The sequence below is a fragment of the Leuresthes tenuis genome, unplaced genomic scaffold (genome assembly GCF_036924035.1).
Source record: "Leuresthes tenuis unplaced genomic scaffold, fLeuTen1.0.hap1 SCAF_19, whole genome shotgun sequence".
Lineage (NCBI taxonomy): Eukaryota > Metazoa > Chordata > Actinopteri > Atheriniformes > Atherinopsidae > Leuresthes > Leuresthes tenuis.
In genome coordinates this window covers 12,254,334-12,264,908 of record NW_027325373.1, presented here as the reverse complement: position 1 = coordinate 12,264,908, position 10,575 = coordinate 12,254,334, and the positions used below count along the sequence as shown (strand labels likewise).

Genomic DNA, 10,575 nt, shown 5'->3' with positions numbered 1-10,575 from the left:
TGTTATTATGACATGTATAAAATTTCAGATCACAATATGAAGCGATGAGACTTCTCGACGCGTTTGCTGCAAATGTTTGAGGCTGCCGACATAAAAATGACTCCATGATTAAAATAGAAAAGAAGCAACTAAAAATGGTCGGAAAGGAAACGGGTGCGTGGACATAGATAAAAACAGTTAAGCGTTTTTAGGAAAAACCAAACGTGACTTCTCAAACTTTATTCTTCAATAGAGTGCAATCAAAGTAAAACAACACAGCACGGAAAGCCAAGCGTCCACAAGACGTCTAAAAGTTGTTAGTACTGACTGGAGGTTTTTCAGGGGAGGGCAGGAGACAGAGGGAAGAGAGGAGGAGGTGGGAGCGAAGGTCACAGCGGAGAAAGAAAGGGCTGTTAGCTCGCCAAGCAATGCGGGAAGAAAACGATCTAAACAAGATTAAGCAACAGTAGAAGTAATGCACGTCACAGTTAGCTTTAAAGATCATAGTAGCATTTGTATTTGCATGTAGGTGATAAAATAAAACATTAAAAAGGAAAAAAAAAAAAAAAAGAAGGGAAAAAAAAAAAGTCCTGAATGACTGAACAGAAACAGGGACGTCACCACAAACAAACAAACAGCCTGCCAATGAAAGAGGGGGATGGGGGGGGGGCGTCAGGAACGAGACGGGGTCGGACGAACAGCTCACAGCTCTGACCAACAGAAACGCAACGAAACCGATGTGTTAACCCAGCCTCACACGGAACCTGACTGATCCACTTAATCACGACTGTGGTCTTGGACAAGGTTCCCCGCAAAAACCAACACGGACGTTATCTGAAGCGCAGAACTCCTCTGTCCACATCGTGTTTGGTGCGGTTCCTCTCAGGCCTGCCAACCCAGGACATTTTAAAGTACCATATCAGCACAATTCTAGCTGGAAATACGGCTCAGCTGCTCCGAATCCAAAAACAACCCCAAGACACATTTCATGTGTAGAATTTAAAGCTGCATTGGTCAAAGAGGCATCTGTATGCAGCGAGCGATGTGTAGGAACAATTAAACACATGAGTGACGCTGCAGAGCTTTTACGTCACCAGCTGCCACTATGGTATCACTCTGTGGCGCAAAAAAATACAACGGAGGGGGGGGGTAAGTGAGTCAAAGGGATAACGGGGAAGACGGATTGACAGATTATGAATCTCAATCATCTTGTTCTTACAGCAAGCTAATAATCTGAGGATTTCAAGTGCTTTTCGTTGTCTTTTTTCACTAAAAGTAAGTGGTTAAAGTCAAGAGATGGTTTTAAGCTCGGTTCCTACGTTTTAAGAGATGTAAACGTTTAAGCCGTTTACTGCGCATCACCTCATTAGGACACATCTCGTTTTCATCAAGTTCACATCTGCCTTTCCTTTCAACTTTTTTTTTTTTTTTATTGGGGGCCACGAACTGTTGCACGACAGGCCAGCTGATGTAGAGCCTGCGCCCAACTCTTTCTGAGCCGGAAAAAACGCTCACGGAAAAATGAGAACAAACAACGACAAAGGTCTCGTCCTCCGTCACTTTGGCCTTCAACCTCTTTCAGCTCGAGCACGACAAAGCGACAGCTCTTCTCCCGTACGATCTGGCCACAGCTGATAATCAATAACACAACATTTGTAACATTTCTGGACTGTAATACTTTACAAAGTGTTCATTTTGAGTGTAGAGCGCTTTTCCTTTTGCAGACATCTCTCAGGCTCCTGAACACAACCACAAAGTGCACGATTTGATGAGGTAACGGGAGTTCATGACGTCACGTTTTTTGTTTTTTTTTTCTTTCTCTTTCTCTTTTCTTCCCCAATTAAAACATATCTGGAAATACATCATGTACTTCAGCCAGACTTTAGTATATAAGTGCTATACTAGTATACAAGTACTTGTTCTTTAACATTCAACGAGTCTCTAATTTACAGGTTTGTGGTTTTATTTAGGGGCTACTCTAAAGAAGGTAGAATAAGCTGTAATGTAAAAGAAAAAAGAAGCGTCTGTAAACGCACCTTTGTCAAACTCTGTTTTAGCTCCTCCCTCTCTTAGGTCCTCCTCCTAAAATTGCCGGTCTGCTCCGATTAGCCAGCCGATTGGTCTGAAATTGTTAAGCGCGAGGCCGCTGCTCATTCTTCGTCGAAAGCACGTCAAACTAGGCACAAAGCATGCATCATGCAGGCATGTTTCATGGAGATGTGGATACGTAAATGACTTCAGGCAGCTCAGCAGTGTCTACAAAAGTGTCCTTTAACATGCACAAAAAAAAAAGAAATAAAAAGCTATATACCGCGCTGAAGGAGAGATTAAACAACCAAAACGGTAACATGTCTTCTTTAGCAAAAGATAGCTTCAGATATTCAACACTGCATTAACACCAGCAGTGCAACCAAAAGTTAACCGAATAAAAAGGATGTAAAATGATCATTTCAAATCAATGACTTCTGACTGGAACTGAGAATGTAAAACGGATTAGCTGTCGAATGCTAACTTTTAGTGCTGAAAGCCCTGCAAGGCACTCTTCTCCATCTCTGTCCGTCCCTGGGCTGGACAGAGAACAGACTGATCACACAAAAGATATTTGTGAGCCTCTCACTATACGGCAGACCGGAGAGCCCGTCTGTTAGAGATTGTTTGAGGTTGGACACGTGCAAACTTCAGCACATGTCTCCGCTCTCTGGATGGGATTTGACAAATAATAACTATCCATCCGACTACGTCCTTTAAAAAGAGAGAACATCATGCTGAATACCCAGAGCTCTTCAGTGGACACTGCCGCTGAGAAGTTGGACAATAGCAGAGATATATATGTGCACGGAACAGTATGAGCTAACTTACTCTGAGAAAAGTCCTGCTCGATCGTGGTTGCTTGGCAACACCTGGGACAACCACAACGTGCAGGCAGCTCATCCAAGGTTTCTCAAGCATTTCACGACATTGCAGCGAATTCCCAATGATTACCATTTACGTGAAAGCAGTTTGCCGGTCGATAAAACAAGATACCAGAACATACTCCGATGTGCGAAGAAGATCGACCTCGGGTCATCTGACTTTTGAAGTGGAACCATAAACCAGAACTTTTTTTTTCTTTTTTTCCCCCCCCGAGCAGATTCCTGAAATTTTCCCCGCTGAGCTGTTCTCCAGCCTTTTGTGTTTTTCTCAAGTAAATGCTTCTTCTAACTCCACATTAAACCTAAGGAGGACTTCGAACACTCCAAACAAACAAGACACAGCTGCAGAGGCCTGTTCTCTGCCAATACACAGAAAGTTACCCCCGGTGAGACATTCGTTATTCCTATTAGCTCAAGGCGGAGCAGTGGCATTATTCCAAGTGACATGAACACTTGGCAGGATGCGAGCAAACGCTCCTGAAAGGCCTACAAAAAGAAAAAAAAAAAAGTTTACTGCACGAGTCACTTGTGTAGTGCTCCATTAAGATAAGACAATGAGTTAACTTTACCTTGCTATAACAGGGGCATCTCTCAGTCCAGCCCTTATAGCACCGAGCTCTGTATCTTGGCAACTGAGTAAAACTATCAGATCAGCTCAGGGTTTTGGTGTAAAACTGCACACATGGTACACAAAATGCAAACAGGTTGGCAGGAATTGAAACGTAAGGATACGTTTGCACTCGAACAACGTGCTGCGTGTCGATTAAAGGACGCAGCGGGCGACAAAGTGGAAGATTGGAAAATTGGCAGAAAACGGGCTAAATCCTTGGGTTCTTGGTGGGAATATGAGCTGGGGTGGGGGGGAGGAAAGGGGCGCTTTTTGTGCGTTTTTGTTTGTGCCCGCTTGTGTGGGGAGGTTAAAAAAAAAAAATTGGGTCTTTGATTTTGAATTTCAGGCTGGTGATGTTGATGGAGACAGTCCGAGTTCAGCAGATGAGGTCAGTCCCTACTGAGGTTGTTCGTGTATGAATGATTGTATACATAAATGGCTGTATATGCAATACACTTTTGCCTGTGGGTAAGTACATTATGTGAGTGCAATGCGTTTCAAAGTGGAGCTCTAGGTGCTTGACGGTATACAAGGGTGCACAGAATGGATGCCTGTGTGCGTGTATGTACGTATCCTACTTAAGAATGTAATTTCGACCTCATCGGCCCTTGCTGTAGCCGGGAAAGAACTGGTCGAGCAGAATCTGAAGCGTCTTGTTTTGGGTCATGACATAGTCCTTGCCCAAGTCGTGACGGCAGGCGGGGCAGGTGTACACCTTCGCTCGGAAAGACCGCTGGAGACAAGTCTGAGGACGGAAGAGGCCGGGAGAATGACACGGAGGGATTTTTTTGTTTAGCAGTAAGTACAAAGAACTTCGCTAAGGTGCGCGTGACGCATACCTTGCAAACGTTGTGTGAGCAGACGGTGGTGATGGGCTGGAAGGCGAGCTCCTGGCAGCACACGCACATGAAGATCTGCTCCATCTTTCGCAGGAAATTCTTGGGCGGGAACAGAAAAGCAGGAATTATGGAGAGAAAATAAAACTGGTCGAAAAAAAGGATGGACGAGCAAAGTGGAAAGAGGTGCTTAAGGTCCGAGTGTGAAGTTTTAAAGACACTTAGATGCGTTTCTGGTGTAAAGCCCAGGGTGTCATACCGGTCCCTCTTTAAGGTGTTCCATGGCTTCATCCCAGAGCTTCTTGTTGGCCGTGTCCTCTTGGATCAACTGCTGCTGCTGCTCTGACAGCTGGAAGGTCTCTTCTATCTTCACACGTTTAGATGGAGGCTCTTCCGCTGGTGACACTTCTGGTAAAGATGCACAACAGGATTTAAAAAGCAGCAGGTACTTTTGGAGATAAAAAAAAATATATATATGTATTGGAAATAAAAAGAAGAAGAAGTTAAATAAACAGAATGTACGACAGTGTATGAATGCTAGAAATAAAATGCTGGCGGATAATTGGTTGCCGTGTTGAAGAGGTTTCCCTGATCTCGCTGTTCTCACCTGTCCTCTTCTCACAACACCTTGTCTGACCTGCTTTGAGCATCATCTGTAAAAGCACCCACCACTCTCTGCGGCTGTCTTCTGCGCTCCGTTACTTTGTGGTGCCTCCTCCTCCATCTTGGCCACTGGAAGCTCATTCTCCGCTCCCTCACCGTTCTCCTCTTTCTCCTTGATCTTCCGTTGTCTCCGCGGCCTCCCCCTCCCGGTATAGTGCTTACTGCGGCCGCCGCGACCGGGTCTGGCACAGGCCTCTTTCTTCGTTTTGTTAGCCATGGCTGCCAAGTAGCCTGGCGGGTACTGCAGGAAGACGCATTCCCACAGACAACTTATTCGGTTATTTCTCAGTAGTCTTTTTTTTTTTTTTGGTTTGTTTGTTTTCTGTTTCTGAAAACTGAAGACATACGTGCTCAAAAGGATTGGAACTGAAACACCAAATGGATGTCGACAGTAAATGCAAGCTCGTAAAAAGACTTGCGGCACATAATACACCTAAAATTCTGCAGTGACTCTAAACGAGTGGTTCCCAACCTGCGGTCCAAACATCTGATGGGGAACGCGAGGCCATCACTCCACAGAATATGTTAAAATCACATTTGTGCATGCATGAAATTAAACATCCGACTCGGAATGAAGCGCTGATGGCACACACCGACGTAACGGCGGTTGTGCGTTTTTTTTATGGGAACAAAATAGTTGTTGAATGAGCGCATCTGCAGCTGTGTACGAACAGCAGATGGGTGTGTTTCTGATTAAAAAGGGACATTCATTCTACAACGAGATGAAAAAAAACCCTGGACTGCAGAGTTGGAAAAATGTCAAACAGGGTTGCTCACGCGCATGCTTTATCCACTCAGGCTTGGCAGGTTTCTTTTATACATACAAATGAAGGCTTTTCTAAGATGAAAGGCTAGAGAACTGCAGCTCGAAAAAGCCGTCTAACCTGAACAGCGATGCCCAGTTTTTTGATCCTCTCCAGTCCTTCGGGTGTCCACGGCGCTGGTTCCAGATCATCCCGTCTCAGCAGGTACCTCCACACCAAATAACCGCATTTTCCAATCTCTGGCCAGTATTTTACCACCTGTGAGCCACCACAACAGCATTCAATTATATCCACAAAGGAGCTGCTTTTGAGTCTTGATCCATGAGATAATGCAGAATCAAAGAGCCGTTGCTTAACATGTATTGTGCTGCGCTGCATGATCCCACATGACTGTAGATCGTAGCCTTTCAAACAACCATACTATTTGATTTTAATGCTCAACACTTGGCTGTACCTTGTAAATACCATCATAGCGGTTTCCTTCATCTGGAGCGTACTTGCTGATGCGTCGACCTTTGGAGCTGCGCACCACTCTCACTGGCTTTCCCGCCCGCCAGTTCCTGGACTCTGCTCCGTCTTTGTCATTCAAAGGTGCGTCGCAGTTTAAGGCCAGTGCCCTGCAGAGGTCAGGAGCCAAGTCAAAAAGTAATCCAAGTAATCATCAAAAAGTTAGGCGTCCACATGGGTCATCTAGGCTCTAAAATCAAACTTTTGCTCTTGGTCGTTTTCATGTGTCGTACCTATTCATGTGAGTCAGGGTTTGATCAAAACAGTGCTCTCCGATCCGTTTGTTTCCGGAGAGGTCACGACCCCCGCTACCTGTGTAGGTGAACTCATCTCCCCGGTCCTACCACAGATCAGAGTCACCAGAACACAGAGGTCAGCAAAGGGCGGCGAGGCACACATCCCGTCACGTGTGGCTCAACACAAGGGCAGCCAAAGTCAAACAGCAAGAGTACAAACCCACCACTTCGTCCTCGAAGCCTCCAGCTAACACCAGTGAGTAGGAGCCGTCGTTGCTGCGCCCGTGGATGCCGCCGACATGTGGCCTGTGAACACCTGCCTCGCTCACCTGAGGGAGGGGATAACAGCGGAGAGACGGACGGAAGCGGAAGAATGAGAAAATAAAAACTTTCAGTCTGTCGAGTGCACAGTGTAAAAAAAAAACCTGCTAACCTGTACTCGGAATTTCCAGGTGGTTCCAACAGGAACACCGGGAATAGGTCCATAGTGGTTGGAGGGAACGATTGTGCATTCTTTAGTGCGCCCCACACAGGCCATTCCCTGCAATTACACCGAGTCAGACGTCAACAATTCAGCCTTCAACAGTAAAATCAGTGCAAAGACCCTTTCATGGTATTTCTTCACTTCATTTAAGACCAGGGTGGCCATGAGTGTATAAAATTAAGCAAAACCTGCAGTGAATTCTTCAGGACAAAGTCTTTTAAACGTTAAGAGAGGATGGCACCTCATTTAGCTAGTACAAATGAGTTCTACAGTGAGAATGCAATAACGCTTCAGCAAAGCAAACGCTTTTCATTCGAGGGGACATAAAGTTGTGATAATATTAAAGTCAAGCATAAATGCTGCGTGACTCACAGCACTGAAATGTGCCCAAGCACACAAGCTGGGCTGTTTTCAATTAGTCCACAGAAAAAGGGAGCATTCTGGTAAAGAAAGGAGTTATTTTCCATTGGCAGTTCCAGGAAAGTGGCTAAGTTATGCTTAATGGCATTGTTCACATTACACCATGGAGCAGAGCGTCAGGGAGACAGCACGGCCAGGATGGAAATGATCCACGCACTTTCTCAAAACTGTTGCCATGACAGGAGTCTGAGGAGATTTTAGGAAAATATCTAACGTTAAGCTCTGAGCAGAAACTATTGAAAAAAAAATTTAAAAACTAAAAATTAAAATACACTCGTTTTGTGCCTCAGGAGCTCAAATTATATGGTTGAAGTTTTTGCCAAGTAAACAGTTATAAAGCAATTTCTCAGCTTGTGGCCTCTTGAAAACCAAGGAAAGGAAAAAGAAAGCGGGTTTATGAGGAGGTTCGTTAGTCATGTTTTAATGACAGAACATTTTGATAATCCGACTAATGCAAGTATCAAATGACTCAGACCACTAAAACTCAGCAACTTGATCTAAAGTTAAGTAGATTCTGACAATATCAAAAAAACGGATGCGAGTATGTTGCAATGTGCTCGGGAAACGTTTGACCAAAAACATTAAAAACACTCTTTTACTTAAACGTAGTGAAAAACATCAGTTAACGGCGGGTTTACAGCTGGCCAAAAACTGTACAACTACAACTTTATGGCGCTTTCCATTCAAATCGGATCGGTTTCCATTTTGCAAATCAGTGTAAAGAGTGAAGTAGGTTTTCTTTAACGAGCCACTGAACAGTTTTAAATGGGTGCTTGTATGGAAATTTAATGCCTGGATTTTAGAGGGTTTTGAATTCATGGCCTGAAGCTGTAATATACTTCTATGATCTCAAGTCAAATATTTTCTCATGATGTTTAGTAGGCAGACCGAAGTTCTGTTTTTAGATGAACGTAGCGTTTCAAAAACGCTGACACATGACTATGAAATACCTTCAGTAATCTGATTACTCAGTTTTTAAGAGTCTACTGCCAGCTGAAGGCGATGGAGCTGGGAAAAGGCTCATTCCTTTCTCATCCCTGTGTTTCTAGCGTGAAAAGCAGGAGCATTTTTATTCAATTGAGTGAATTTTGGTAAGAAAACAAACCTGGAAAAGATACTGGTGAAAAACTTTGGAGACAGAGGGCATTCATACTCATCCACTTAGCAGTTGCTTCTTCAACGAAATATGAAGGGAAGAGAAAAGACCTTCTTCTCAGGCTCTGTAAGCCCGAGGGAAGTCTCACCTTTCCCCAGTCCCTTTGACTCTCAGTTGTAGCCGAAGGCATTTTGGCTTTCTTCTTGCTGGCTTTGAGCTTCTCGCCGGCCTTGACAACTTCGCTGGTGTCGTTTTTACAGGTTGGACAGTACCTGGCAGAATAAAAGGAAATCATTTCAGCATTTTTTTTTTCTTTTCTTACTGTCTCACAAAATCTAAAGCACATTTCGGCACCTTTCTGACACAGACATTGAAATTACGAGTGGAGTGGAAATAGAATGTTGTGAATTGGGATTAACCTAAACCTTGCTGAATTTTCTTTTTGGAGGGGGTGGGAGGAAGCCAGAGTACCCGGGGAGAACCCACGCATACACAGGGAGAACATGCAAATTCCACGCAAAAAGGCCCCAGCCGGGATTTGAACCTGGAACCCTCTTGCTGTGAGGTGATGGTGCTAATCACCACACCCCCATGCAGCCCGCCATGTATTCATGAGTATTCTGTAATCATTTTTGGCCATTCACACAGTGCAGAGGCTTTTTTTTTCTTTTGCCAACCGTTTTTTGAAAGGAAAAAGAACACAATGTCTTTACAGAAAATTGTTAAAGATGGCGCAACGTGCAGCACAAACTTTATATGATTTTCATAGTGATGTTAAAGAAATGACAGGGTAAAAAAATATTAAGTTTTCTTTTCATTTTACACTTTGTGTAACGTTGCAGAAGCAAAACTAGGGCAGCTAAGAGAGAAAAATCTAAAAAGAAATACCTTAAAATAAGCATATAAAATAAAAAAAAACAAAAAAACAACCGTTCTCTAATGTCAGTGAACGCAGCACGTTTAGACTTAGACTTAGAAAACTTTAATGTCCCTGAGAGGCAATTTGCTGGGGTCCCCGACGTCACTCGTACCTACTGCTGTCTCGTCTGTCTCCCATCATCCCTCGGTCTCCCACTGATCCATTGACACAGTGGATTTGCAGTCGTTTCATTCGTTCATGGAAAATATGTGCCGTGTTTTTATAACCGATAACATATGAACAGATTCACAGCAGTTGAAAAATAGTTTGGGTTATGCTGTCTGCATTAGTATGCGATGTGCTCAACAATTACCACACATGGAACGCTGCTGTCACAGTTGACATAAAACAATAAAGACTGAGAGCTGAGGCGTACTCAGTGACCCATTATCAATCACTCCAAGAAAGAAAAAAATGCCTTGACCGGGGCCCGATCCAGTACTGGACATCAGATCAGGACATCCTCCGAGTGGGGATTTGTTTTCCATCAACTTTCTTAACCGTCTCTCTAACTTGCAGTTAAGTAAAGAACATATTATTTTCCCAGACACCGACACCTCTCCGTTTCCCGTTTGGATTATACCTCAAAGCAGGTTGAACTGCACTTTTTCAGCATTTTCACTCTTAAATTCATTTTCAATCCAGTGGGAGCAAAAGTAGAAAAGTAGAGACTGAGGGGTCTTCCTCTCAGCAATAACGGTACCTGCTAAAATCATTGTGGGGTAAAATTAAAGAGCTTGGAGCCCCGATGAGGACACAGCAGAAATATTAGGTAGGTAATATCATTTTATTCGCTGGGACACGGCTGGAGTAACGACTCTCTAGTTGCAGCTTTCAGGCTGTATGGGCAGACAGAGGTAAAAGTGAAGCAGGAGGGATTACAGTGCTCGCTCAACAACAGGTCGTGTAATCCTGGACATGTCACTAAGAAGGAGCTTCTCTGCACCCCAGATTTTGAACTGCTGGCTGTACGTTCAGCTAAAACAGTTCCCCCTGTATTACCTGCCGGCACTGTGTGTGACATCATAAGACTTCTACCACACCTCTCTGTGACATTTCAACCCTCTAAATGTTTGTCAGCCGATTCCTGTTTTTTCATTCTGTTATCTTTCTGTAACAATAGCATATCTTTATTAATAATGCATATAG

The 10,575-nt window shown here is 44.0% G+C and overlaps 1 protein-coding gene across 1 annotated transcript in view; it reads right to left on the bottom strand.

Moving 5' to 3' along the window:
- Positions 1-853: 853 nt before the first annotated feature.
- Positions 854-10,575, bottom strand: part of LOC140276681 (E3 ubiquitin-protein ligase UHRF2-like) — a 29,740-nt gene continuing 20,018 nt past the window's right edge. Inside the window, exons 7-16 of the mRNA XM_072371476.1 lie at positions 8,656-8,779; positions 6,941-7,048; positions 6,732-6,836; positions 6,505-6,611; positions 6,219-6,381; positions 5,885-6,022; positions 5,007-5,241; positions 4,597-4,745; positions 4,341-4,439; positions 854-4,246 (exon numbers count right to left, since the gene is read on the bottom strand). Of these exons, the coding sequence (XP_072227577.1) occupies positions 4,100-4,246; positions 4,341-4,439; positions 4,597-4,745; positions 5,007-5,241; positions 5,885-6,022; positions 6,219-6,381; positions 6,505-6,611; positions 6,732-6,836; positions 6,941-7,048; positions 8,656-8,779 (1,375 nt within the window). The 3' untranslated portion in view covers positions 854-4,099. The remainder of the gene's footprint in view (positions 4,247-4,340; positions 4,440-4,596; positions 4,746-5,006; positions 5,242-5,884; positions 6,023-6,218; positions 6,382-6,504; positions 6,612-6,731; positions 6,837-6,940; positions 7,049-8,655; positions 8,780-10,575) is intronic.